The sequence below is a fragment of the Neomonachus schauinslandi genome, chromosome 6 (genome assembly GCF_002201575.2).
Source record: "Neomonachus schauinslandi chromosome 6, ASM220157v2, whole genome shotgun sequence".
Taxonomy (NCBI): domain Eukaryota; kingdom Metazoa; phylum Chordata; class Mammalia; order Carnivora; family Phocidae; genus Neomonachus; species Neomonachus schauinslandi.
This window is the reverse complement of record NC_058408.1, coordinates 97,826,197-97,853,016: the sequence shown is the minus strand read 5'-3', so window position 1 is coordinate 97,853,016 and position 26,820 is coordinate 97,826,197. Positions and strand designations below refer to the sequence as shown.

The window sequence follows — 26,820 nt, the reverse complement described above, 5'->3', positions numbered from 1 at the left end:
AGTGTTATTTAAAAGACATGTCATGCGGCACCTGGGTGGCTCAGTGTTAAGTTAAGCGTCTGCCTTCAGCTCTGGTCATGATCCCAGGATCCTGGGATCAAGCCGCAAGTCGGGCTCCCTGCTCAGGGAGCAGCCTGCTTTTTTCTCTCTCTCCTCCCCACTCCTGCTCTATCTCAGTCTCTAATAAATAAAATCTTAAAAAAAAAAAAAAAATTAAGGGTGCCTGGGTGGCTCAGTTGGTTAAGCATCTGCCTTCGGCTCAGGTCATGGGTCCTGGGATTGAGCCCCATGTCGGGCTCCCTGCTCAGCGGGGAGTCTGCTTCTCTCTCTCACACAAATAAAATCTTTAAATAAATAAATAATTTTAAAAGGTGCCACTAATCGCGTATTTCTTCCCCCTCCCAAGATTTTAAGTAATCTCTACACCCAATGTGGAGCTCAAACTTAAAACCTCAAGATCAAGGGTCACATGCCCTACCAACTAACTGCGTGCCTCCTATATTTCTTTGGACCAGAGTTTTTCAACCTAAACCCTACTGACATTTTGGGGTGGATAATTCTTTCTTTTTAAGACTTTATTTATTTACTGAGAGAAAGAGAGAGCACAAGCGGGAGAAGGGGCAGAGGGAGAAGCAGTCTCCCTGCTAAGTAGGGAGCCTGACACAAGGTTCTATCCCAGGAACCTGGGATCATGACTGGAGCTGAAGGCAGACACTTATCCGACTGAGCCACCCAGACACTCCTGGGTAATTCCTTCTTGTTGAGGGGCTGTCCTATCCAACGTAGGATGGTAACAACATCCTTGGCCTCTAACAACTAGATGCCAGTAGCATTCACTCACCCAGCTGTGACAAGTAGAAGTGTCTCCAGACATTGCTAAATGTCCTCTGGGGCAAGTTCACCCCCTGTTGAGAACACTGCTTTAGAGTATATCACATTTGCTACCCTTTTCATTCAACAATTAATCAACTCTTATGAACCCACTAAAATTCTGAAGGAAGTACACAGACTAATAAAAAAATTATTTTTAATTGAAGAAGGCTTAACTTAAGACATCATACTGACATCTACTGGCTTGGTGCTAAACTGTACATTTGACATATACTGCATTTAAAAAAAAAACACCTCAAAATTAAAATATAGGTGCTATTTTGGGAAAGTAGAACAATTAATTGAAAGCAGTAACATTAACATCAGTACTATTTGTTTTTTGTAAATTCTAGCATATATAGTAACAATGGTAATTGTCTATTACTTTCTTAGTTTTTGATGTACTGTCTTTTGGATGAATTGAATTTTTAATGAATAGTTTAGAGACTGATAAGAGGGGATTTTTTTTAAGACAAGTAAAAAAGTCTGATTCAAAAAACTTGCAAAAAATTAAGCAACATGCTATTTTATGATTTATACTGAAATTTTAAAAGACTAAAAAATTTATAAAAACCTAATAATGATAATTCTATAAATAAAACTGCACTTTTCTAAGTATTTTAATAAAAGACATTTTGTAATTAAATACTACTATCAATTAAACTGATGAACTTTATTGGGGTTAAAACTATAACAAAGTTCATCCTAAAACATTTTGCAATGCAAAATTATTTCACTCAAGGAGTGTTTAATAATTTGAATGCCAGGAATTACAAGCAATTTTCAAAAGCAGACTCTTCACATTCATAAAACTTTATACATCATTTGAACTAACAGATATTTATACTACTAAAATCAAACATGCATCACTTTCAAACATTCTTGTATCATGATTTTATATATTACATTATTTAACACCATTCCTCATCACTACATGTATTTTATCATACACCTGCACCATTCTCCTTGGATTTCTGATCTTTATCTTCATTCTTGACATTATCCTGTAACATAACAGACAAGGAAAAAGTATATTTAATTAGATTCTCTTCAATTTAACTTTAAAATTAATAAACATTAGTAAACAGACACTCGAGATGGCCCATTTTGCCATCTATAAAAAATTGACACTGGGGGCAACTTACAGAAGAAACCCCTCAATGAGGATGTGGAAGACATCTCAATTATTCTAGTTAGTTTATAATGGCATTGAGTTACAGATTTTTTAGTGACAAAAAATACTAATACATTGATTTTGATAGTGCCAAAGAGTTTCTCAACTCTGCCCAACAATAAATGGCTTTAAAAAGAAGTAAATGGTTTTATTTTCCTCAAGTTCAAATTCAATTCACTCTCTAGTTCTGAAAGAAATACAAAGAAAACTTTTAAGTTTTCCAGAAGTTTCAAGAAGTCTACATACATAAACCATGTTGACATTCCAACTAAGTTCTAGCATAATACAATCTTTTGGAAATTGCTTTTGATTAATCTGACGAAGGAAAGAATACCCAATATTTGCTCTGAGAAAACCCACTAAGAGATTACGACATTAAAATTTGTCCTCCATCTACCACTGCACCATTGTACAAGGACATAAATGACATTAAAATTTCCAGGGTTAAAAGCTGAAACAAACTGAAAATATGGAAGTATAAAACTGCTAACCTTCTTTAGTACAGTGTGGATTTCATCCATTACTGTAGATAAGTTTCTGATTGTCTTGTTGAGTTGGCTTTCAAACTGCAAATTCATGTTTTCTGAAATCTTTAAGTTTTCTTGTAACTGATTAAAGTCCTTTTTAACTTCTCTGAGTTCACCTGAGAGGCTTTTGTTGGAATTCTCCAAATTTAATATGGTTTTTTCATCTTCATCTGTTAAAAAAAAAAAAAAAAATTCAGAATTCACCATCTTACCCTTTAAAATCTCCAACTTAATTATGAGGTTAAAAATATGTAAGGAAAGGGTGCCTGGGTGGTCAGCAGGTTAAGCGGCCGCCTCTTGATTTTGGCTCAGGTCATGATCTCAGGGTCCTGAGACTGAGCCCTGCATCAGGCTCTGTGATCAGCAAGAGTCTGCTTAAGGATTCTCTCCCTCTACCCCTGCCCCTTCCCCCGCTTGCATGTTCTCTCTCTCTCTTAAAAATAAGTAAATTTTTTAAAAAAATTTAAGGAAATATTAAGGAAAATAAAAAGCAGTTATAATTCCTTAAAATGTCCACAAATGTCAGTTATAAAGCATGATGCAATATACTCACTTCATTTAAATTAAGTTTTACCTAAGTATTACTTCTAAACCCAGGTTCCACTTTTAGATGATTGTATGGGATTAGAGAAAGTAGCAAAAACTGAGAAAAACTAAGTAGAACTAGGGGAGGATTAAAAAAGTGCAGAAGAACAACAAAGGAATCTAAGAATGCATATGAAAATCTAAGACAAATTCTTATAATGCTAAGCAATTTTATAGCTTTTAATGGTCAAAAGTGAGTTGCATAATGTGCCTAGACTAAAATACAAAGTATGGATATGCACGTGTACCTAGCTATGTATATATGTGTGTACACATGTATATTCCAGCAGGGTTTCAAAAGTACTGAAATACCCAATGCTGTTCCTTACCCGTTTTTTCTTCTAGCAACTGCAGCTTCTGTTCTACTTCAGCTCTTACTTTTTCACTCTTTTCCAATTTTTGCAAGAGGCTTCCTACATCTACCATTGCACCATTGTACACAATAAGACCAACATTTTCTTCCACATCCTTTGATTCTTGTTTTACTGTTGGTGTTGGAAGTAACAACCGGTTCCCTATAAAATAAAAGATCATATTTTATTTACTTTTTTCTTTAATAATTATAAAATGACATAATCTCAAAATAATATATTCAAACCTAGCATATCTTCCTGCAGTGCTTCGGACTCTTCATGGTTTTCTTCATCTTTTGAGGTGTCTGTTAATTTCCGGTAAAAGCAAGACTCACGGAGTACTACTTTATTAAGAAGCTTCTTTACCTGTCATACAAGCAAGTGAACAAAAACATGAGAATACATTTTTGATTATCCTTAACTGTGTTCTAATTTTCACATATGATAAACATCAATGGCATCTGTGTTCTCAGGTATCCTCTTCCGCTCAAACACTTGTGTTTTTTAGTTTTGTTTTTGTTTTTAAAAAGATTTTGACCTGAGCCGAAATCAAGAGCTGGACGCTTTAACTGATTAAGACACCACCTGTGTTTGTTTTTTTTTTAAAGATTTTTCATTTATTGGGGTGCCTGGGTGGCTCAGTCATTAAGCGTCTGCCTTCGGCTAAGGTCATGATCCCAGGGTCCTGGGATTGAACCCCACAATAGGCTCCCTGCTCCGCGGGAAGCCTGCTTCTCCCTCTCCCACTCCCCCTGCTTGTGTTCCCTCTCTCGCTATGGCTCTCTCTGTCAAATAAGTAAGTAAAATCTTAAAAAAAAAAATTTTTTTTTTCATTTATTTCTTTGACAGAGAGAAAGTATAAGCAGGGAGAAGAGGCAGAGGGAGGAGAAGCAGACTTCCCGCTGAGCAGAGGAGCCTGACACGGGGCTCAATCCCAGCACCCTGGGATCATGACCTGAGCTGAAGGCAGATGCTTAACTGACTGAGCCACCCAAGCGCCCCAACTTGTGCATTTTTTAACTGTCTTCTCTATAAACCTAAAATTCGAATTATCATTTGAAAAGATTTTTGTTAATAAAAAACATGTAACACTGATAGAAACACTAAAGCATACACTAAGGTATATGTACTGGCTGACTCAGTTGGTAGAGCATGTGACTCTAAATCTCAGGGTTGTGAGTTCAAGCCCCACAGTGGGCTTGGGACCTACTTAAAAAGCTGGGGGGGGGGGGCACCTGTATGGCACAATTGGTTAAGTGTCCAATCTTTGATTTCGGCTCAGGTTATAAATCAGGGTCCAGAGATCTAGCCCCATGTGGGACTCCATGCTCAGTGTGGAGTCTGCTTAAAAGACTCACTCTCCCTCTGCCCCTCCCCACCCCGAGTGTGCATGTTCATTCTCTCTCTCTCAAATAAATAAATCAATCTTAAGGAGAAAAAAAAAAAGGTGTAGGAGCACCTGGATGCCTCAGTCAGTTACGCGTCTGTCTTCAGCTTAGGTCATGATCCCAGGGTCCTGGGATCGAATCCTGCATTGGTCTCCCTGCTCAGCAGGGAGCCTGCTTCTGCTTCTCTCTCTCCCCCTCCCTGCTACCCCCCTGCTTGTACTCTCTTTCTGTCAAATAAATAAATAAAATCTTTTAAGGGGACGTTTAACTTTTATTTTACGCATTTCAATATCTCTTGACTATCTCTATTAGCCTGTATTACTTTCATATTTTAAAAACTCAGAGATTAAAAAGGTAATTACTTAAAATGGCTTTTCATTTTAAATATTCATAAGACAGATTACCTGAGCCCGAGAAAGATGTAGTCCAAGAGTATAAAGTATTTCTTCCAAATCCTTTTCAAGAAGATAACCACAATGGCTTTGATCAAAATAAACAAATGCCATTAACAGATCCCTGTTAATTGTGATCATCTGAGTCTTTTCTTTTTCCTAAAGAAAATGCAGAATAGTACATAATCTTTACCCCTATAAAGTGAGAAATTGAGACTATGTCCATATAAGAGTTAAAAATATGAAAAGACCTTTGCTCATGTTACAAGTTAAAATGAGCTAATCTTGTTTATGTGTACGGGAGAAAAGAATAAGACATACTGGTTATCTGAGATAATTACAAATTTAACAATTGGCTGAATTTTGCTCTGAGCAGTAATATGTAGATATATAAGGACCAATAAACTTCATGACAGTGTTATGCTTAATAAGTCTGGATTATGTGAGAAATGGAACTTATTATGTTATAAAGAATATTCAATACCTTATCTTTAGAGGGCCTCTCCTTGCAGTACCTGTTGATATCTCTTTTGTCTTCTCGTTTGTTTATTTCTTCCTCATCCCGATCTATAAAATCAATACAACAGCAGCAAAATACTCATTAATACAGATATTTTCTACTACTGTAGAGATCAAAAATAGTTTTCTGTTACTGATAAGTTTTCAAAAGACACAATGAAAAGAAATACCGTATGAATAAAAATGGATTGGACTGGGGTGCCTGGCTGGCTCAGTCAGTAGAATATGTGACTCCTGATCTTGGGGTTGTAATTCTGAGCCCCACGCTGGGTGTAGAGATTACTTAAAAATAAAATCTTAAAAATATATATATATTTATTATTATTTTTTTTTCTTAGAGAAGAGGGAGAGAGAGAGAGGGAAGGTAGGAGGAGGCGCAGAGGGAGAGGGAAAGGGAGAATCTCAAGCAGACTCCCCACGCAGTGCAGAGCCCGACGTGGGGTTCCATCTCACAACCCTCTGAGACCATGACCTGAGCTGAAATCAAGAGTTGGTTGTGTAACTGACTGAACCACTCAGGTGCCCCAGAAAATGAAGAATTATGAAGAATAAGAAAAGGAAGAAATGTATGGAGGCACTAAAAGAAGGAAAAAATTTGACTTTAAATCAAATAATTTAATTCCATAAAAATGTGAAGGACATAGTTCAAAAAATGAGTAAGTTTTATATATAAAATTGGAAATTATAACACAAATTTAAACAAAACAGAGCAAGGCATGTTTTCTAAAACCTAAAAAGAAAACTAGTCAATGCAGTAAAACTAACTGCAGATAGATTACTGCAAAATAAAACAGTATGTGAGGAACTGAGATGTTCTTAAGATAATTAAGAAAACCTAATTAACAGTGTTAATATTCAGATTTATTTACGCTAACATTCTATTCCATGTTTAGAGATGGGACTTGGATAAACCATTTTTTTTTTTTTAAGATTTCATTTCATTCATTCATTTTGGATTTTAAGTAATCTCTATACCCAACATGGGACTCAAACCTACTACACACAAAGATCAACAGTTGCATGATCTTCTGACTGAGCCAGCAAGGTCCCCTGAACTGTACACTTCTAAATGGATGAGATATACAATATGTGAATTATGTCTCAACAAAGCCATTTTTGTAAAAGGGAAATAGGCAAATGGTCTAAAGCTGGATTGTGGTGATGGTTTAACAAATCCATAAAGTTATTAAGAATGATTAAAGTGCACATTTAAAAGTAGTGAGTTTTGTAGTATGTACTGGCATGTAAATAAACTTAAAAAAATGTGTCCTTGGAACCGATTTCTCTCATATATGCTATAGGACATTAAAGGTTTATTATTGTGGATAAATTCATTCATTGCTAAGAGCCTCAGTTTCCTCAACTATAAAACAGAGAAAACAACAGCTTCTGAGTAGAAGTGTAATTACGAATAATTTCTATCAAGAGTATACCATATACTACACAAGGGTAAATTTCTTCCCTTTATTAACATTTTATAGACATGATCCACCTTATTTGAGTATTTAACTTGAAAGCTATTAATTTCAAAACTTTGTCTCCCTTGGAACATAGATTTTTTACGAATAAATAAATCCCATCACACAAAAATATACTGATTGTAGCAGCAATCGTGTCCCTTTATTTTCCCCCCACATATACTACTACCCATATGAAACACATTTAAAGGAACATGCTATCTATAAAATACTACTTTATGGGGGGCCTGGGTGGCTCAGTCGTTAAGTGTTTGTCTTTGGCTCAGGTCATGATCCCAGGGTCCTGGGATCGAGCCCCACATCGGGCTCCCTGCTCTGCGGGAAACCTGCTTTTCCCTCTCCCATTCCCCCCGCTTGTGTTCCCTCTCTCGCTGTGTCTGTCAAATAAATAAATCTTAAAAAAAAAAAACAAACAGGGGCGCCTGGGTGGCTCAGTTGTTAGGCGTCTGCCTTCGGCTCAGGTCATGATCCCAGGGTCCTGGGATCGAGTCCCACGTCGGGCTCCCTGCTTGGCGGGAAGCCTGCTTCTCCCTCTCCCACTCCCCCTCTGCTTGTGTTCCTGCTCTCGCTATCTCTCTCTCTGTCAAATAAACAAAATCTTAAAAAAAAAAACAAAAAACTACTTTATCATCTTTTTCAATGTCATTAATCTTCCAACAGTTTCTTCAAAGGCTGCACAGAATTTAACTCCATGTCTATAGCAAAGTATATTTAAATAATTGTCTATTATTAAACATTAATACAGGGATGCCTGGGTGGCTCAGTCGGTTAAGTGTCCAACTCTTGATTTTGGCTCAGTCGTGATCTCAGGGTTGGGGGACAGAGCCATGCTCCCCACTCTGTGGGGAGTCTGCTTCTCTCCCCCTCTTTGCCCTCACCCCACCAACTCTCTCTCTAAAACAAATAAATCTTTTTTTTTAAGATTTTATTTATTTATTTGACAGAGAGGGAACACAAGCACGGGGAGTGGGAAAGGGAGAAGCAGGCTTCCTGAGCAGGGAGCCCAACATGGGGCTCAATCCCAGAACCCTGGGGTCATGGCCTGAGCCGAAGGCAGACGCTTAACGACGGAGCCACCCAGGCACCCCAATAAATAAATCTTAAAAACAAAACAAAACATTAAGACCAATTCTGACTTTTTTGTTTTATAGACAATTATGGAATGAGCACCTGTGCTGATTTAAAGTATAACAGTTGACTGACATTGCCAAATTTATGTCCAGAAAAAGTGCAACAACTTAAACTGACTGCAAGAGTGATAAAAGAACTCTTCTCCTTACCCTTGTTTATTGTTAAACTGACGTTACCTTTTATTAAAATCTTTTCGTCAAAGGGGGCCTGGGTGTTGCAGTCAGTTGAGCATCTGACTCTTGGTTTCAGCTCAGGTAGTGATCTAAGGGTCGTGGGATCAAGCCCTGTTCTCAGTGTCCGCACTTACAGGAGCCTGCTTAAGACTCTCTCTCCCCCTGCCCCTCTCAATACATAAAATCTTTTTTTTTTTTTAATATATAAATCTAAAAAAAGGGGGGGGGGCGCCTGGGTTGCTCAGTCGTTAAGCATCTGCCTTCAGCTCAGGTCATGATCCAGGGCCCTGGGATCAAGCCCCCCATCAAGGCTCCCTGCTCAGCAGGAAGCCTGCTTCTCCCTTTCCCACTCCCCCTGCTTGTGTTCCCTCTCTCGCTGTGTCTCTGTCAAATAAATAAAATTTTTTAAAAAAAAAACTTCATCAAATTGACTGGTATAGACTTGTTATATGCTCCCGATTACTAAGAAAATTCAACACCACTTTAGACATTAAATGGCATTGTATTTTCATTTTTTAAAAAAAATCACTATTCTACTTTTCTACTGGAAAAAGAGTGGTCTTCAAGTAACTTGACAGGATAATGAACTATAAAGTATGGGGGAGAAAAAACTATGATAACATAAGCAAGCAGCAACTGAAAATACCAGGAAAACCAAAAAAGAACTATAATCCTATCACCCTGTTTGGCTTTGCAGTTTATGACATTTGGATATTTAGACTGCTCCAGGAACTTGCAATATATATATTATCAGCAAAGAGGAGACAAAAACCCCTCTTTTTCTAAGATTTTATTTAAAAGAAATTTTTAAGATTTTGAAGTAATTTCTACACCCAACGTGGGGCTCAAACTTACAACCCCAAGATCAAGAGTCGTATGCTCTACTGACTGAGCCAGCTAGGTGCCCCCCAAACCCCTCTTTTCCTTATTAAGAGCTTATATGTATACAAGTGGGAAGACAGACAATAAGTAAAATAAGTGAACAGTATAGCAGAATAGGTTATAAGTTCTGTAAGTAAAGTAAAATAAGGAGGGATCAAGAATGTGTACTGGTGGGGAAGACTGCAATTTTAAATAGGGGTGGGTGCAGAGGAGGCTTCATTGAGAAAGTGACAGTTGAACAAAGACTGCAAATGTGAAAGAATCAGGAAGGTGGACCTCCGGTAGTTTGCATGCAGAAGGAACTGTCAATGCAAAGGTCCGAATACAGGGGCATACATAACGGGTTCAAGAAAGTCAGGATGCCTTGGGTGCAAAGAGCAAGTAGAAGAGAGAGGTAAGAAATGAAATTAGAGGCTTGATTTCGTGGAGTCTTAGAGATCACTGTAAACACTAGCTTTTTACAGAGTGAAATGGTGAGCCACTGAAAGAATCTGAAAACAAATGAAAGAAATCAAACAAATAAATGAAATGACTTAAATTTTACAAAGGCTGTTCTGGCAATCGTGTTGAGAAGAGACTTTAGAGGAGAAGGGAGTAAGCAAGGAAACCAGATAGAAGGTTTTTATTTTTTTTAAATTCTTTTATTTTTTAAAAGATTTTATTTGAGAGAGAGAGAGACATGGAGCACAAGACGGGGGCAGAGTTAAGAGGGAAAAGCAGATTCCCTGATGAGCAGGGAACCTGATGAGGGGCTTGATCCCAAGACCCTGGGATCATTACCCGAGCCGAAGGCAGATGCTCAACTGACTGAGCCACCCAGGCACCCCTAGATAGGAGGTTTTTAAAATAAACTAGGCAGGAGACAACATGGCTTGGATTAAGGTTAGATTAGTGGAGCTGGTGAAATATGGTCTGTTTCTGGATATGTTTTTAAAACAGAGACAATATGACTTCCAGATAGATTGGAAATGGGAGTATGGCAAAAATAAATGTTTAAGATGATTCCTAGGGCGCCTGGGTGGCTCAGTTGGTTAAGCGACTGCCTTCGGCTCAGGTCATGATCCTGGAGTCCTGGGATTGAGTCCCGTATCGGGCTCCCTGCTCGGCAGGGAGTCTGCTTCTCCCTCTGACCCTCCTCTCCCTCTCATGCTCTCTGTCTCTCATTCTCTCTCTCTCAAATAAATAAATAAAATATTTAAAAAAAAAGATGATTCCTAGATGTTAGCGTGAGCAACCTGAAGGATGAAACTGCCATCAAACTAGTGGGGTAAAGGCTGATCAGGGAGCCCGATGTGGGACTCCATCCCAGGACCCTAGGATCATGACCTGAGCCAAAGGGAGAAGCTTAACTGACTAAGCCACCCAGGCGCCCTAAAAAGATTTTTAAAGTCTCAAATCTTTATGGAGATTGACAAGTACTCAGTGGTACTTCAGAGATACTTTATGGCCTACATCTATAACTCGTCGGGACATTTATTGTTGTCGTTGTTTTTAAGTGACCTCTGTGCCCAACGTGGGGTTTGAACTCTTGACCCTGAATCAAGAGCTGCATGCTCTACCAACTGAGCCAGCCAGGCATCCTTAAGTATTTTGAATATCATTCCCATTGGTAAGTGTCTTTTATTAACTTGGGTGATAAACAGGTGTTTATTATCATTAGTCTTTATTTTTAATTTTTTTGGTAAAGATTTTATTTGAGAGAGAGCACGAGCCAGGGGCGTGGGGTGGAAGAGGGAGAAGCAAACTCCCCGCTGAGCAGGGAGCCCTACCTGGGGCTTGATCCCAGGACTCTGGGATCATGACCTGAGCCAAAGGCAGACACTCAACTGACTGAGCCACCCAGGCGCCCCAGCCTTTATTTATTTTTTTTTTAAGTTTTTTTTTTTTTTTTTTTTAAGTTTAATCTCTACATCCAATGTAGGGCTCAAATTCAGGACCCAAGATCAAGAGTTGCACACTCTGGGGCAGCTTGCTTCTTCCTCTCACACTCCCCGTGCTTGTGTTCCCTCTCTCTGTCCAATAAATAAATAAAATCTTAAAAAAAAAAAGTTGCACACTCCACCAACTGAGCCAGCCAGGCGCCCCTAGAATATAGTCTTCTTTTTTTTTATTAATTATGTTACATCACCATACAGTAGTACTTCATTAGTTTTTGATGTAGTGTTCCAAATACATTCTTCTTTAGCAAACTAATTTTAGTATTTTTTTTTTAATTATGGAGACTATCAAACATGCAAAAGACTATACACAGTATGTTCTTCCTTAGAAAACTATGGAACAACAGGGACTGTTATACCTTTATGACATAGTTAAATTAACATGTTCAGGGAAATACATTCCTCAAGTTGAGTAAGTATTAATTACATAGAGAACATATGATAATCAAAAATAAACATGTCTTGGGGTGCCTGGCTGGTTCAGTTAGTAGAGCATGCAACTATTGATCTCAGGGTCATGAGTTTGATCCGCATGTTGGGAGTAGGGGTTACTTTAAAAAAAAAGCACGTCTTTAAAAAATCCTCTCATCTATCATACACAGATGTCAGAGGGCAGAACCTAAGCGTCTGTAGGTTGCACACTTTGGTACCAGATTGACTTTTTTGTTCTTTATAAGAGAGACCGAGGGTGCCTGGGTGGCTCAGATGGTTAAGCGTCTGCCTTCGGCTCAGGTCATGATCTCAGGGTCCTGGGATCGAGTCCCGCAATGGGCTCCCTGCTCCTTGGGAGCCTGCTTCTCCCTCTGCCTCTTTGTCTCTCTAAAAACATAACAAAAAAAAAAAAAAAGAAAGAAAGACCGAGTACTCCACACTGCAAAGTAATTCCTCCCAGGGTTTTTAATGGTTTTACTTTCAAAACCAGGTCCAATGAGCTTTCTGAACAGCTGGTGTAGCTACAGAGAAACCAGCTTCCTTTAGAGAGCAGGACTTTGGATGGGGAGGACAAAATCCCTTCATATTTGAACATCTTCTAATTGCTTATTTATTGTATTCTGCAGTATGGCGTAAGTACAGAGAAGCCATCACCTCAGAATGCAGCTTAAAAAAATTTTTTTTCCTCTCAACACCATGATTCCTTTAACAACATGTTTCCAGCATTCCCAGGTAATCCAAGTTGTCCTACAAAAAACCCTTGGGTTAGACATAGGGGGGTTTGGCTGGTGTTAACAGAAGGGAGGGCAGAGGTGATGCAGGGGCCATGGAGCAGGCTGACGTAGCGGGTGTGGGTACAGAGAAGCCAGCTTGTTTACATGCTCGTCCTACGACCGCTTGCCTTAAGCAGAAAGTGCCTTTCAGGATCTATTTTTGGAGGTTTATTAAATATGTATGGTTCTCAATTCCAACAGTTTAATGAAGATCTAAATAAAACGCTAAGTTCTACCTTAAAAAAAAATCCTCTCAACTATTAATAAAATAATATAGATTTTTACTAAAGAATATTTTACCATTTCTATTCTGAAAAAAAAAAATTTTTAATTATAGACTGCTATTATACAAAGTGATCAAACAAAAAATGTATTTTTCAGGGCGCCTGGGTGGCTCAGTCGTTAAGCATCTGCCTTCAGCTCAGGTCATGATCCCAGGGTCCTGGGATGGAGCCCTGCATCGGGCTCCCTGCTCAGTGGGAAGCCTGCTTCTCCCTCTCCCACTCCCCCTGCTTGTGTTCCCTCTCTCGCTGTTGTCTGTCAAATAAATAAATAAAATCTTTAAAAAAAAAAATGCATTTCTCATCCTAATGCGAAATAAGTACATTTGAATCATACCATCTTCTTCATCCTCAGCTTCTTCTGCTTCCATTGGATCATATTCATCTTGATTATTATCTTCTTCAGTTTCATCATCATCTTTAGAATCCTCTTTTCTTTTATCTTCTTTCTGTAATTTAAAATGCAGTTAGTTATATTAAGCAAGATATCTGACCAAATGTTAAATGACTGAAACAAAAAAACATTAAATTCATTATTTACTTGAAATAGAATCAAATTATAAAATTTTCTTAACAATACACTTTAAAATTAAACTACCATTCACAATACATGTAAATATACCGTCATGCTGCATACCTTAAAAAAAGAAAATTACCAGAAATTAGTTCTAGATGTCTATATAGGCTTAATTCAAAGACTAACATTTCTAATAATACACTAAAATCTTTTAGTTTAGCCTTTACATTTTGCTCTTCTGATGAATTCATCATTTGTTATACTCTAGAAAACTAAAGGAAAACTTCTAAATAGGTTGCTGGTAATGGAAATAATTACAGACCTTCCTTTCATCTCTATCTTCTTTTTTATCCTTATCATCGCCTGATTTTCTCCGTTTGGGTTTTGGCTCATCAGTTTCTTCATCTCTGTCTTCTTTTTTATCTTTTCTCTCATCTTTTTTGCTTTTCTTTTCCTTTTCTTTCTTGTCCTCTTTCTCAGGAAGAGATAGTAATGATTTGTATATTCTGACACCAAAATCTCTTTGAAGCATTTCATTGAAAAGTTCTGCAAACAGTGAAACCTATAACAAAGATACCAACAGTAACCCAGTCACCTTTAATGGAAATATTGAATAAACCCAGCATAATAATTTATCAAATAATGATTTGCCACATCTAACAATTAATATGCACTAACAAGAGAGTTATAATAATTGATGTCAATGATGTTGAGGATCTTCAAAAGACTCAAAAACTCTCCTGGGGGTGCCTGGGTGGCTCAGATGGTTAAGCATCTGCCTTCGGCTCAGGTCATGATCCTAGGGCCCCGGGATCGAGCCCCTCATCGGGCTCCCTGCTCAGCAGGGAGTCTGCTTCTCCCCCTCCCTCTGCTTTTCCCCCTGCTCATGCTCTCTCTGTATCTCAAATGAAAACAAAACAAAACAAAACAAAAAAACTCTCCTGAAGATATAAACACTACGTTTAATATACTTTTGGCCAAATTTTAGAAAAAATAATACAAAATTTGACAAATTTTGAAATGAAATTTGGAATTTGAAAATGAGTAGGAAAAAGGATTTCTATTTTACACAGCAATTAATCTTCATGATAAATGTATTTTTTAATTTATTCAACAAGTTTTTCTGAAATACCTACTACGTACCATGGACTATTCTAGGCATTAGGGATACAGAAGTGAGGGAAGCAGATAAAAATCCTAACTCTAATTTGCTAATAATCTAATGGGGAAAAGTAAAAGGTAACCAGAACATCAAATTTTAAGGGAAAAAACAAAAAAAGGGAGGATAAATACACAGAGTAACAAGAAAGTACAGTGTAGTCAGAGAAGATCTCTTTGATTAGGTGACATCAGAAGTGACCTGAAGGTGACAAGTGAATGGGGCCAGATAGATCCCTAGAAAAGCATTTCAGGCAGGGGACACCAACTCAGAATTGTGAGTAGGAGCATGCATTATTACTACATGCAAATATCCATGGATAGTTTTATTACTATGCAAATATCCATGGATAATCACATACTCCAGAACCTAAAATTACACACTAAATTTTCCACATAAATATTTCTAAGTATGGGGTGTCTGGCTGGCTCAGTCACTAGAGCATGTGACTCTTGATCTCAGGGTTGTGAGTCTGAGCCCCACATCAGGTGTAGAAATTACTTAAAAATACAATCTTGGGGCGCCTGGGTGGCTAAGTTGGTTAAGCATCTGACTCTTGATTTCAGCTCAGGTCATGATCTCAAGCACTGTATCGCGCTCTGCACTCAGTGCTTGAGATTTTCCCTCTCCCTCTGCCCTTCCTTCCACTCACACTCTCTCTCAAATAAATAAATGTTAAAAAAATTTAAAAAATAACATTCTAAAAAAAAATTCTAAGGCTAATGGTTTCCAACAGATTAAAAGGGTCCAGAACTTGAAATGGTTGAACACAACTCTAAAATGTGTAAACTCTGGCAAGGAGTTCATAGTATATTTGATAAAACACTTTAATCAGACTATTTTCCTGATCATAAAGAATAATATATTAAAATTAAAATTGAATTTATAATCTATTTTTCTTTAACTCATGCCCAGTCTTTACACATTTTAAAACAGAAATTTATTATCAGTAAAATAACCATCCAGATGTTGAAAACTCACAGTGCCTGAGTGGCTCAGTCAGTTAAGTATCTGACTCTTGATTTCGACTCAGGTCATGATCTCAGGGTTGTGAGATTGAGCCCCAAGAGTCTGCACTAGGCATAGAGAGCCTGCTTAAGATTCTCTCTGACCAGGCGCCTGGGTGGCTCAGTTGGTTGGGCGACTGCCTTCGGCTCAGGTCATGATCCTGGAGTCCCGGGATCGAGTCCCGCATCGGGCTCCCTGCTCGGCAGGGAGTCTGCTTCTCCCTCTGACCCTCCTCCCTCTCATGCTCTTTGTCTCTCATTCTCTCTGTCTCAAATAAATAAATAAAATCTTAAAAAAAAAAAGATTCTCTCTGACCCTCTCTCTTAAAAAAAGAGAGATATTGAAAACTCCCCTCTTAACCATTTGTGAAACTAAATAAGATTTCCATTTGCATAAATACAAGAGGCATTATCTTTTCCTAAGAGTCTTCTCTTTTTCATTACCTAGAAATAAAAAGCAGTAAGTTAAATGGGTTAAATTAGAAGAAGCCCAGAACAGTAACTAGAATAGCAGAATTAATTTTTTTTAAAGAATTATTTATTTGCAGAGAAAGAGAGAGAGAGCGCGCATAGGCAGGGGAAGCAGCAGGCAGAGGGAGAAGCAGACTCCCCACTGAGCAGGGAGATCCCAGGACCCTGGGATCATGACCTGAGCCAAAGGCAGACGCTTAACCAAGGGACCCAGGCGTCCCCAGAATTATTTTTAAGTTTATTTATTTATTTAAGTAATTTCCACACCAAATGTGGGGCTCGAACCCAAAACCCTGAGATCAAGAGTTTCATACTCTTCCACGGAGGCAGCGAGGCACAACCCAGAAGAGCAGAATTAATTTTTAAATCTTTTCATGTAAAAGCATTGAAAGAGACAAATCTAGCATTAATATTAAATCAACCAAAGATTTATAATTTTATGATAAATGGTTTTTCTTAATTACAGAATATTTTTTAAAAATTGGGGGCACCTGGGTGGCTCAGTCGTTAAAACGTCTGCCTTCGGCTCAGGTTATGGTCCTAGGGTCGAGCCCCGCATCGGGCTCCCTGCTTGGCGGGGAGCCTGCTTCTCCCTCTCCCACTCCCCCTGCTTGTGTTCCATGTCTCGCTATGTCTCTCTCTGTCAAATAAATAAATAAAACTAAAAAAAAAAAAAAATTCATGTAACAAGGGGTGCCTGGGTGGCTGAGTCAGTTAAGCGTCCGACTCTTGATTTCGGCTGAGGTCATCATCTCAGGGTCGTGAGATCAAGCTCTGCACTGGACTCTGCGCTCAGTGCAGAGTCTGCTTTAGATTCTCTCTCCCTCCCTCTCTCTCTGCCCCTCCCACTTGTGCTCTCATTCTCTCCCTAAAATAAATAAATCTTAAAAAAAAAAAAAATTCATGTACCAAAATGACATTTGCATTCTAAATAGATTAAAAGGAAATTAACCCAGGAGGTATGTTCGGTGGGGAGGAAAAAGGTAAGGGATCATTTTGCTAGCAAATGGCTGTTTCACAAATTGCTTTGTTTCCACTGGAGTAGCATTAGTTTGAGATCCTCCTACGGCATCAGTCAGATACATGGTATATACTATATAAGCAGTAATACCAAACACTAATTTTTTTCATTTATTTATTCAAATTACTACTAGATGGTAGGCACTATTAAGAATTATATTAAGTAGGGCGCCTGGGTGGCTCAGTTGGTTAAGCAACTGCCTTCGGCTCAGGTCATGATCCTGGAGTCCCGGGATCGAGTCCCGCATCGGGCTCCCTGCTCGGCAGGGAGTCTGCTTCTCCCTCTGACCCTCCCCCTCTCATGCTCTCTCATTCTCTCTCTCAAATAAATAAATAAAATCTTAAAAAAAAAAAAAAAAAAAAAGAATTATATTAAGTAACTGGTAATAAAAATAAAGTCATCTAGTATATAATATTTAAAAACACAGGCTTACTGGAATTATTAATGTACTAAAAATTATAATTATTTTAATATTTGCAACCTGTCTTTTATCAGGACCAATAAGCATGCACATCGTGTTTTATAATTGCCTCAGTAAGCCTCTATATCTGTTTGTAAATGTCTCTAGTCTAAGTATTTCATTTTCATCTTGTGGACAATGACCTTTTGGGTCAAGTAAGTCTGACGGACTTTTCCAACATAATTTATAAAACAAAACATACAAACAAGAATGTGAAATGTGTTGGTAAGATACAATAATTGAAAAAAATTGTAATTTTTCATAAGCTATTATGAAATTAGTATTTTGGAATATTTTAATTGATTTTATTTAAAGAATGAAGCAATCACTTCTTAAGGGATAAAAATCTTCAATTATTTTGAAAAATAAATTGTATGTTGTAAATCTGCCCTATAGTAATGGTAAGAGATAGATTCATGTTGAAAAATAAACATCTTTTATCTTACACTTCCGTCAGTCACAAGTATAATTTTAAATCCCACTGAATGCTATTTTAATTCTAAACAATATAGCATTACCTCATTCCCAAGAGGTAATTAGACATTATGTATTATATGTCTCCTGATATTCTGATAAACATACCACTACTTATGAAGTATTTTTTTAAAAAATAGTAATTAAATCAGAACCTGATTAAGACTTTAGAACCAACTATAAATTTACAGAAAATACAGAGGCCAGAGGAACATCTAAATGATACTACAGGAATGCAATCACCAAAAGTGAATCCTGTAGGAAAAATCAGCTGGTGTTCAACCCCCCCAAAATAAATTGAAAGAAAAAAACAAAAACAAAAAAACAGAATCCACGAAAAAGGCCATCAAAGAGATTTAAGAAATATATTAACCAATCAAAATGTGTATACCTTATTTAGATCCCAATTCAAACTTAAAATATTACCTCAAATGAATGTTCTTTATTATCCTCTAATCTGTAGTCTAAAAGTACACTCAAAGACATAATGCTACAATCAAACTTTCCACTTTTTGCAGCCCAGTTTGGATGTACAATGATGGCTGGTTCATCAGGCAAAATGTATCTTCTTTCCCGACGCTGGCGTTCCATTTCCTCTTGACGTTTTCTTTCTTCTTCCTACATATTTGAAATTTTAAGTAATGGTTAAACCTCCATGTACAATATGTATGTATGTATCAAATGCACACCATGTAAAGAAAAAGGGCAAAATTCCCATGACTCCTTATGGTGATTATGCCAATCATAAGGGCTGGGAAGAAAGTTCAAATTTAGTAAAGAAGACAGCAGCTTCCATGGCTCCTACTTTTCTCTTCTGAGTTTCCCAGCATAAGAAACTAACTTCTAAAGAGAAAAAAAAAAAACCTATGTTAACATTATATAAACCAGGGATTCTGGAAAATAGTTGACAGTAGCATAGTTTCTGGATCTTCCAGAATCCCCATATAAAAAGGGAATAATCGAGGGGCGCCTGGGTGGCTCGGTCGTTAAGCATCTGCCTTCCGCTCAGGTCATGATCCCAGGGTCCTGGGATCAAGCCCCTCATCAGGCTCCCCGCTCTGCGGGAAGCCTGCTTCTCCCTCCCCTGCTCCCCCTGCTTGTGTTCCCTCTCTGACTGTCTCTCTCTCTCTGTCATATAAATAAAAAATTTAAAAAAGAATCTTAAAAAAAAAAAGAGGGGGAATAATCTAGATACCAAAACCAACATCCAACATTCATGTACATTCAGAACAAAACAAGGTGAAAAGGTATTCCGAAAAACCCCAATACACAAATGAGTGGGAAAAAGCCACAAGAGCCAGAAGACCTATATGTTACTGGCATCCGTGCAGAGGGAAAGCAGAAGGAAACAATGGGGTTGTCTGATGGCTCTAAGAACAGGAAAACCACAAAAGAGTCAAAAGGCGTTCACTGGAAAGTGAGTTCAATTTCATAACAGCAGCTGAAACTAGGCAACGTTTTACTCCCAACAATAGTGAGTACAAGGAGCCTGTGTTAAGATCTAAAAGGGCCTAAGGGGTAGACGAACCATGAGAGACGATGGACTCTGAAAAACAAACAGGGTTCTAGAGGGGAGGGGGGTGGGAGGATGGGTTAGCCTGGTGGTGGGTATTGAGGAGGGCACATTCTGCATGGAGCACTGGGTGTTATGCACAAACAATGAATCATGGAATACTTCATCTAAAACTAATGATGTAATGTATGGGGATTAACATAAGAATTAAAAAAAAAAAAAAGATCTAAAAGGGCCTAGAATATTCTAGTCCTACGAACTTGCAAAGCTGATTTACCAGGGCATCTTTCTAGCACAGGGTCTCTCACCCTGTGAAGAAATTACTGAAAGCAGAATCAATAGCAACAACACAGACATGGGAGGAAAAGGTCCCAACCCAATAAACAGTGATGGAAGGGCAACAGAGATCAAAATCTTAGAAAGCAAATAACCATAGTTGTTTTTTTTTTTAAGATTTTATTTATTTATTTTTGTGAGAGAGAGAGGGAGAGGGCACGAACAGAGGAGGGCGCAGAGGGAGAAGCACACTCCTGACTGAGCAGGGAGCCCAATGCGAGACTCGATCCCAGGACCCTGGGATCATGACCTGAGCCAAAGGCTGACACTTAACTGACTGAGCCTCCCAGGCACCCGCAAACCACCACAGTTTTAAACAGAGTAAGAAAACAACATAATATATAAATCTTTATGAAGTCAGGAAAAGCTATCTTTTTATTAAAGATTTATTTGAGAGAGAGAGAGCGCTGTGCATGTGCAGGCTCCCCACTGAGCACGGAGCCCAACATGGGGCTCAATCTCATGACCCTAAGATCACACGACCTGAGACGAAACCAAGAGTTGGTCACTTAACTGACTGACCCACCCAGGCACCCCTTAAGCAACCTCTTCTAATAAAATGTTAGGCAAACTAAATTCACATAAAAATGAGCAAAAGAAAGTATTGAGGTCAAGTCCTATAGAAAGTTACTATTTAAAAGAGAAGAAGGAGAATTACATCCCTACAGACAATGAAAGTGGGCCAGAAAAACAGGCATAGACAGATAAAAATCTTTACTATTTTAAAGCGTACTAAGAGATTAAGAAAATCTTACAAGATATGAAAGGACAATAGAAATAAGAATTTTATTTTTTTTTAAAAAGATTTTATTGGGCGCCTGGGTGGCTCAGTTGGTTAAGGGACTGCCTTCGGCTCAGGTCATGATCCTGGAGTCCCGGGATCGAGTCCCGCATCGGGCTCCCTGCTCGGCAGGGAGTCTGCTTCTCCCTCTGACCCTCCTCCCTCTCATGCTCTCTGTCTCTCATTCTCTCTCTCTCAAATAAATAAATAAAATCTTTAAAAAAAAATTAAAAAATAAAACAGATTTTATTTACTTGAGAGAGCGAGAGAGAGAGAGAGCACGAGCGGGGTGAGGGGCAAAGGGAGAAGCAGGGTCTCCGCTGAGCAGGGAGTCCGATGCGGGGCTCATTCCCAGGACTCCAGGTTCGTGATCTGAGCTGAAGGCAGACACTTAAATGACTGAACCACCCAGGAGCCCCAGGACAATATAGTAAGAATTTTAAAACTGAAAATGAGGCGATAGAATACAAGAGCCACCCAGGCGCCCTGAAAACATGCTTGTAGATAGCAGTTTTATTCACAATACCAAAAGGTGAAAACAACTCAAGTGTCCATTAACAGATGAAGGGATAAACAGAATGCAGTATACACATGCAATGGAATATTATTCAGCCTTATAAAGAAATGAAGTTCTGGGGCGTCTGGGTGGCTCAGTCGTTAAGCGTCTGCCTTCGGCTCAGGTCATGATCCCAGGGTCCTGGGATCAAGCCCTGCATCGAGCTCCCTGCTCAGTGGGGAGCCTGCTTCTCCCTCTCCCACTCCCCCTGCTTGTGTTCCCTCTCTCGCTGTCTCTGTCAAATAAATAAAATCTTAACAAAAAAGAAATGAAGTTCTGATCCATGCTATGACATGGATGAACTCTGAAAACATTATGCTAAGTGAGAGAAGCCAGACACAAAGGAGCAGATACTGTATGATTCCACTTCATTAGGTATCTAGTATAGTTCCCTCTCTCACTGTCTCTCTCTGCCAAATAATAAATAAAAATCTTAAAACAAAACAAACAAAAAAACAGTAACATAGGGACGCCTGGGTGGCTCACCCAGTTAAGTGTCCATCTCCTGGTTTTGACTCAGATCATGATCTTCAGGGTCGTGAGATTTAGCCCCAAATCATGCTCCAGGCTCAGCACAGAGTGTACTTGAGGTTCCCTTCCCTTTCCCCCTCCCCAGCTCTCCCCCACTGCTCATTTTGCTCTCTCTAAAATAAATAATAAATAAATAAATAGATAGATAGATAGATAAATATCTTAAAAAGAAAAAAGAGTAGCATATATTTAAGATATTTAAAGAAATAAAAATGTGAATCAAAGACTTTATATTTAGCAAAACTGACTTTTTTTTATTTTAATAAATGTCTATTTTAATGTTTTTCACAATAGAATAAATACTTCTCTTGATGACTGCAGATACATAAGGCTGTTTGGTAGTATTCGGAACCACCACAGTAATGGTGGTCCTGATTGGTGTGTACTCTTCAGTAATTATAAGGAATTACTTCTCTGAAACTGCTGTCAAACCAGCAAGACTGCATTTATGCATCCATCATTTTCAGGGTTGTTGGTAACCTGGGCATATTTGCCCCAAATAACTTTGCCTCCTTGTGTCACAAGGCCCAACTCACTCACATTCACCTCAATTATAGTGCCTTTGGTAATAACACCCAAAGTTGTATATAGTGGGGATGAAGGATTCTTTTTTACACCAAGTATTGGCAGGCAAAAAGTGGCAACACTGACTTTTAAGTAGAGTATAGTCAAACTGTTACGAGCATACATGAGCTCTGAGGAATCTCCTAGAGAAGAGCTTCAGAGACAATGACAAAAGGACTATTGGTGAGCATTAGATACGGTAATTGTAGGACAAAGACTAAATGAGAATTAAAAGAGTACGATATGTAATGCTACACGTTAGGATGATGTACTTATAGTACAACATAAAAACAATGGGGAGAAAATGACAATAGGAAATGCAAAAATAGGGGCGCCTGGGTGGCTCAGTCAGTTAAGTGTCTGCCTTCGGCTCAGGTCACGATACCAGAGTCCTGGGATCGAGTCCCTCACCGGGCTCCCTGCTCAGCAGTGAGTTGTTTCTCCCTCTTCCTCTGACCCTCTGCCCACTTGTACTCACTCTCTCTCAAATAATTAAAAAAAAAAAAAAAAAAAAAACCAAAAATAATTTTAAACAAATTTCAGCAATAACATTAGTGGTATACTATTAGTTCTACATTAGTGTTGTGTATCTATATATATATTCCTACTCACTGGACAAAAAAAGACAATTTGAGCTTCAATAAGGATAAGAATTACAATGAACTGAAACCCATAAAATGTGTTTAAATCTACAAATTCAGGGAGCCTGGGTGGCTCAGTCGGTTGAGCATCTTGCCTTTAGCTCAGCTCATGATCCCAGGGTTTTGGGATCAAAGACCTACATCAGGGTCCCTGCTCAGTGGGGAGTCTGCTTCTCCTTCTCCCCCTGCCACTCTCCCTGTTTGTGCTAATAAAAAAATCTTAAAAAAATAAATCTATAAATTCATAATGATGTTTATTTTTTTTAAAAGATTTTATTTATTTCAGAAAGAAAGCACAAGCAGGGGGAGGGGCGGAGGGAAAAAGAGAAGCAGGCTCCTCGCTGAGCAAGGAAACCGATGCAGGGCTCAATCCTAAAACCTTGGGATTATGACCTGAGCTAAAGGAAGAAACTCACCCAACTGAGCCACCCAGGCACCCCAAAAATAACGTTTAAAAACAAACAGGTAGGGGTGCCTCGGTGGCTCAGTCGTTAAGCGTCTGCCTTCGGCTCAGGTCATGGTCTCAGGGTCCTGGGATTAAGCCCCGCATCGGGCTCCCTGTTCAGTGGGGAGTCTGCTTCTCCCTCTCCCACTCCCCCTGCTTGTGTTCCCTCTCTCGCTGTCTCTCTCTGTCAAATAAATAAATAAATAAAAATCTTTAAACACACAAAAACCAAACAGGTAACCATCAGAAGATGATAGGGAACCAATTCAGTATCTTGAAAACTGGATAAAATAAAGGAAAACAGTGCTTGCTTCAGCAGCACATGTAATAAAATTAGACCAATATGGAGAAGATTAGCATGGGCCTTGCACAAGGATGACTCATATTTAAGAAGCACTCTATATTTTATTTATTTATTTGAAAGAGAGACACAGCGAGAGAGGGAACACAACCAGGGGGGAGTAGGAGAGGGAGAAGCAGGCTTCTCACGGAACAGGGAGCCCGATGTGGAGCTTGATCCCAGAACCCTGGAGATCATGACCTGAGCCGAAGGCAGACGCTTAACGACTAAGCCACCCAGGTGCCCCACATTCTATATTTTAAAAAAATGAAAAGAAATCAAGCACTGATCCTGCCTTCGTCTATATGAATTTACAAATAGATAAAACTATACCACTACATAATCAAATAGCAGAAGAGGAAAATATGTGAAAACAAAATGGTAAGAATTATCACCAGTTTTCAACCCCACTGGCTGTTAACATCAAAAAGTGAAAACCAGCTCTTCTTTGCCTTCTCTATCTACTCCTTCTGTCCATAACAATTCAATTCTAAAGCAATTCCTCCATGCAAAGCAAGTGTCTACACAGGGGATGGAGGCTGACAGAGAGGTAGAGCTACAATGCCCAGAGCAGATGAGCTGCCCAGTTACCAGGTATTAAAACCCAAATAGAGTAAGGAGGGCATCCATATAAAGACAGAATACAGGGTAGGAAACTAGACCAAAGTAAAGAGGGTATCAGATAGGAAAGGGAATGCGAAAGACAACTGAGCAAGTAAGTATATAATTATTAAGTACAATAGAAGCTGTTTCTCATTATTGGACAAAAGAATTAACTTTATGGAAAGGGAGAAACTGAAATGAACTCTGATGTTGGGAAGAGAATTGGAGATACTAGCATAAACTTACGACATTCAATATACACAATATATACTAACAAATACAGATGCAAATACGTATATACATAGGTAAACATAAGTATAAACGAATATGTATCTACCAAAACTGTTAACTGACAGGGGTTGACAGCAGCACAACAATGATACCAATGAATATGTCTTGGCTTCTAAATATCATTACCATTCTTCACTAAAAAGTATCAGGGCTTCCTGGGAAAATGGCTAATTCCAGAACCAGGGCAGGGATAGTACACAGTGAAACTGCAACATTGTTTTGTGCTGCAAAATAAGTCCTCAAAATATGATGAGAACGTGTCAAAAGACATGGAAGCCAACTCGATAGGGCTCCCACTGGCCAAGTGAGACAATTTAACTATCAATGTAAATATTTATAATCTACTGAATAAGAAATCACAAATCAATGCACCTCGGAATAACAAGGCAATTCTACATGATCACAAAAACATCACATCCAAGAAATTTAGCACTGCTTCAATATTATCTAATATCACATCCATAATCAAATATCTCCAGTTATTCCCAAACTACTCTTTATGGCTTTTTTTCCCCCCCCTATTCAGACCTGTCAAGTTTCACACTCAGCGCATTCAGTTGTCACGCCTCGCTAAACTCTTTTACTATTTATCATTTTTCTTCTTTAGTCTCTCATTATATAGACCTTTTTTTGAAAAGTTCAGACAAGCTGCTCTGCAGAAGTTCTCACATTCTAAATTTATCTGATTGTTCCCTCATAATTAGATTAAGGTAAAACACTTTTGGCAAGAATACTTCATAAATAATGATGTACACTCCACAATGCATCACATTAGGAAACACATAATGTTGGTTTCTCCAATTACTGGTATTCTAACATGCTTCTTATATTCCTGTATTCCAAATTCAGAAAACAAATGACAGGCTTATGCAAGCAGGAATTATTTTAAGGGCATAAGTCTATAGTCTCAGAGTCTTAAGGACTGAAGTGCAATCAAACACATAGCTGTAGAAGCAGCAAAATTCTGGAATAAGCACTTCACTAGAACTCAATCTCTGAACTTAATGGCTCAGTCAATCAAATTTTATCTCATTTTCTATATCTAAGATATAGGAGTAATTTTTTTAAGTAAACTCTATGCCCAATGTTGGGCTTGAACCCATGACCCCAAGATCAAGAGTCACATGCTCTAATGACTGAGCCAGCCAGGCACCCCAAACACATGAATAATTATTCATTTTTAAAGGGGAAGATTAAAAATACATGACTTGGAAACAACTCAAGTGTCTCTCAAGTGGAAAACTAATAAACTGATACATTGATACTATGTAATGTTATTAAGGAATAAAAAGGAACAAATTAGTGGGCACCTGGCTGGCTCAGTCGACTGGGCATCCAACTCTTGATTTCTCCGCAGGTCATAGTCTCAGGGTCATGGGATAGGGGCCCTAAGACAGGCTCTGAGCTCAGCACGGAGTCTGACTGGAATTCTCTCTCCCTTTACCCCTCGCCCGTTACTGCCCCTCCCCACCCTCTCTAAAAGCTTAAAAAAAAAAAAAAGGAAAAAATTAGTGATATATACAACAAAATGGGTGAATCTCTAATGCATTATGCTGAGTTGAAGAGGTCAGACTCAACAGGTTGTATGGTTCCATTTACATGATATACTGGAATTGGCAAAACTACAGGAAACAGGTCAGTGGCTCCCAGAGGCTGGTCTGGGAGGCAGAAAGTACACATGGAGAGAGGAAAATGCTTACAGAGGGATACAGAGGATTTTTAGGGGGTGGCAGACCTGTTTTATATCTTAATTGTGGTGGTGGTTGCACAACTATATGCATTTGTCAAACTTGCAAAACTGGTTGAATCTTAGAGTTATGTAGTTATATCTTAAAAAAAAAAAGATTTATTTTAGAGAGAGAGAGAGTGAGCAAGCAGGGGGAAGGGGCCCCTATAGTTTTATCTTAATAAAAGTATACACAAACATATTTCAAGAACTCTCTCTAAACCAATATTATATTTAATAGTATATACCTCTTTATCATCTTCAGATTTCCTATCATCCTCCTCTTCCTCTTCTTTTTCTGATTTCTCTAATTCCTTTTGTTCTTCTTTTTGCTCTTCTACTTTAAGCTGTTTTGTCAACCGGGCTATTAACTGGGATTTTAATCCTTTAGAACTAAGAGCTCGACTTTCCAATTCTTTTCGGAGATCATTTACCTAAATATACAGAGCATAAAAACACAGAAAAAGAAAATGGGATATTGAAATAGGG

The 26,820-nt window shown here is 38.4% G+C and overlaps 1 protein-coding gene and 1 non-coding gene across 4 annotated transcripts in view; one reads left to right on the top strand and one right to left on the bottom strand.

The window, feature by feature from the left end:
* Positions 1 to 1,010: 1,010 nt before the first annotated feature.
* CCAR1 (cell division cycle and apoptosis regulator 1) overlaps positions 1,011 to 26,820 on the bottom strand; it is a 62,091-nt gene continuing 36,281 nt past the window's right edge. For 2 of the 3 annotated variants that reach the window (XM_021700205.1, XM_044916046.1), the window contains exons 16-25: positions 26,580 to 26,765; positions 18,431 to 18,622; positions 13,735 to 13,974; positions 13,233 to 13,344; positions 5,774 to 5,856; positions 5,302 to 5,448; positions 3,755 to 3,875; positions 3,486 to 3,671; positions 2,536 to 2,741; positions 1,011 to 1,874 (exon numbers count right to left, since the gene is read on the bottom strand). In XM_021700205.1, the coding sequence (XP_021555880.1) occupies positions 1,815 to 1,874; positions 2,536 to 2,741; positions 3,486 to 3,671; positions 3,755 to 3,875; positions 5,302 to 5,448; positions 5,774 to 5,856; positions 13,233 to 13,344; positions 13,735 to 13,974; positions 18,431 to 18,622; positions 26,580 to 26,765 (1,533 nt within the window). In that variant the 3' untranslated portion in view covers positions 1,011 to 1,814. The remainder of the gene's footprint in view (positions 1,875 to 2,535; positions 2,742 to 3,485; positions 3,672 to 3,754; positions 3,876 to 5,301; positions 5,449 to 5,773; positions 5,857 to 13,232; positions 13,345 to 13,734; positions 13,975 to 18,430; positions 18,623 to 26,579; positions 26,766 to 26,820) is intronic. The other variant, XM_044916047.1, reaches the window with a different exon arrangement.
* On the top strand, positions 23,675 to 23,779 carry LOC123325174. The gene has a single exon (XR_006540281.1). It is a non-coding gene; the product is annotated as a U6 spliceosomal RNA (small nuclear RNA).